General features: G+C 47.2%; 1 protein-coding gene across 1 annotated transcript in view; it reads right to left on the bottom strand.

The window, feature by feature from the left end:
- Window positions 1-9: 9 nt before the first annotated feature.
- The window catches only part of Dcbld1 (discoidin, CUB and LCCL domain containing 1), a 36,862-nt gene continuing 34,181 nt past the window's right edge, over window positions 10-2,690 (bottom strand). Inside the window, exons 10-11 of the mRNA XM_015500649.1 lie at window positions 1,968-2,087; window positions 10-758 (exon numbers count right to left, since the gene is read on the bottom strand). Coding sequence (XP_015356135.1) covers window positions 229-758; window positions 1,968-2,087 — 650 coding nt within the window. The 3' untranslated portion in view covers window positions 10-228. The remainder of the gene's footprint in view (window positions 759-1,967; window positions 2,088-2,690) is intronic.

Genomic DNA, 2,690 nt, shown 5'->3' with positions numbered 1-2,690 from the left:
CCCCCCCCCCCCCCCCCCATTTTTCTAGTCCAACAAAAACCAACAGGCTCTCGCCTAAGGGTCAGAACAAAACCGGCTGCAGAGTTTTGTAAACAGTATGAGAAGTTCTCTCTAGGATCCTATTGAGTCACGTGCACGCGCACACAACTTGAACAGCACTCTCCCATCTTCCAGTGACTGGCCACAGCCGCACGCTCAGTACCACAGCAGGTTCCTTTCACGTTGTGTTCACAGAAGAGCGGTCACGGCTGTCTGGTTGAGGGGGGTGAGGCAGTCTCTGGGGGCTGAATAACCATCATTCACCCCGAGATTCGTCTCTGGCTTCTGAGAGGCGGAGTTTCTGTTCTCTGCAGCGAAGCTGCTGCTGGCTTTGGGCTTGTCGTAGCCCCTGTCCGCATGCTTGGGGCTTTGTGGCAACTGATAGTCTCCGCTCTTGGTGGCCTCTGCCTCAGGGGAGAAGCTGCCGGAAGAAAGGGAATGTTTGTGAGCCGGCCTGGGCCCGGGAACGTGGTAGCCACTCTGGGCGGAGAAGGTGTGGGCCCGAGGCAGGTGCCGCTCCACGATGGGCGTGGCGTACTCGGGCTCCGCGTGGGTCAAGGGCAGCGCGTACTCGTGGCAGCCAGCGCGCTGGGGGCAGTCGTAGTGGCTGCTGGCCTCGGCGCCCGTCCCGGCCTCGTCGGCGTCAGTGTCTATGGGCCGGAAGGTGGAGCCCTTCCTGGCGACTGTCCCGGTCCCAATCATGAGAGGCTGCTGGTAATCTGAAACCAAGCAATTAAAAGGCACAGTTTGTGCACGATGTAGGTACAAGGACAAGCCAGCTGCCTGTCGCTTGGGGATGCTCTGCTTTCCCCTCCACTCAACTCTTCACTGAGTGCCTACCTAATGTGTCCCAGGCTCTGTGGGAAAGACCACAAGCGAGTCATAGATAACAAGCAGGGACTCTACAACCACACTGCCTGCTTCAGGAAGCCTCAAAGGGCCATAGCAATCTAGGGAATGGAGACAGTAAGTTGCACCTGAGGTAGAGGGAAAATAAGCTGCTTCTCAAGATGCTCAATTTTAGAGAAGGTGGAGATAACCCTGAAGAAAAAGAGAACAACCATGAAAAGAGAGTTTGATATGGCCAAGAATGAGGGATGCTGATTAGTTTGTTTAATGGAAATGAAGAACAAAGCCGGTCCGGAGCTAATGATGATGGTGAGAATAATGAACGAGATCACATTTGTTGAGCCTAACTGTGCCAGGCACTATTCTAAGATAGCAAGATATTCACAACGCAAATCTTTAAAAATAATCCTCTGGTAGGAATTATTACTTTGTTTTACAAGTAAGAAAACAGAGCAAGACTATGTTAACTTTTCCCAGATCACTTGGCTAGTATGATTCAAACCCACATTACAAGTGCTTGCTGTTAACCATCTGTTAGATCTTGGGATGTGCTGAGTGCCTTGATAGGAAGTTTGGTTTAATTCTGTAGAAACCTACACACCGGCACAATTAGAAGTAACTCTGAAGGCAGACTGAAGAAGGAAAGATAAAAAAATGAGAAGTAGCAAAGAGAGATGACACATAGATGGCTTCTTAGGAACACTGTCCCTAACACTGGAAGAGTTCCTCCATATAGCTCCTCATGGAGGGCAGGAGCTGTATTTAATTCATCTTTCTAGTCCCTCTTTTCCAGTGTCTTAGTCAAAACCTTGGTAACAAAAGTAGATTAAGGCCTTTCCTTACTAATGTTACTTTGGGCCATCACAATGAATCTCATTATGTGACCCACAGGCGTAAGAGACTCAGCTGAGTGGAGCTGCTGGGTATATTTTGGTGTTGGTTTATAACCATACAGAGTGCAGGAAAAAAATAACATATTTCCACTTTTTTAAAGGATTATAGTGTTATTTCCATCCTGTCTCCCCTTCCTGCTGGGCAGCAGCTATCTGCTAGCATTGTCCTGGAGGTGTGACACTTACCTGCCATATCACTTGTGATGAGATCTAACTTTTGTGTCATCTCCTTCTCATTGTCATAGGTGATGGTAAACTCAGCTGATTGATGTCTGGCAAAGGGATATTTAATCTGCTTCCAACAACCTGAAATAAAGATCATGTGAAGTAAACTGATGTCAGAAATGTATTCCATGTACTCTAAAATGTGTTCCTTAATGAATCAGAGGTCAGGCTGTGGCTTGGTGACTGACAGTGACAAATGCACAGCCAGAATGCCTCAGGTACGAATGATGAGAATAGCATACTAAGGCCAATACTCGATGACAATAGCAAACACTACTACAAGGATGTTTCCACTGGTTTTAAAAGTGTTTTTGTACTGATTGTGTCCCAGATTATCCCTGTGTGAACCATCTGGACATGGTTCTCTGTCATCCACACTAACACAGCACTCATGACCCAGAAGGGACAGCACAGCTGGCATTCAGACTCAGCATCTTCAGGCCTTCACTGTATTTTCTGGTAAAATGAGGAAAGGACCAGATAGGGATCAGGTGCAGGTTTCAGAGTACCCTTAGGACACATATTGCCCAAGCAATGAATTAGCTGGGGTCCAGAGAGAGACCTGAAGATGCTTAGAGTGCTGGACTACCTAAATGATGGGGCTGTTGTAACTTCTCCTTCATGACAGTGTAGTGACTTCAACTCCATGGCAAAAAAAAAAAAAAAAAAAAAAAAAAAAAAAAA

Source organism: Marmota marmota, unplaced genomic scaffold (assembly GCF_001458135.2).
Source record: "Marmota marmota marmota unplaced genomic scaffold, marMar, whole genome shotgun sequence".
NCBI lineage: Eukaryota > Metazoa > Chordata > Mammalia > Rodentia > Sciuridae > Marmota > Marmota marmota.
The sequence above is the reverse complement of the archived record's forward strand: the minus strand, read 5'-3'. Positions and strand labels throughout refer to the sequence as shown.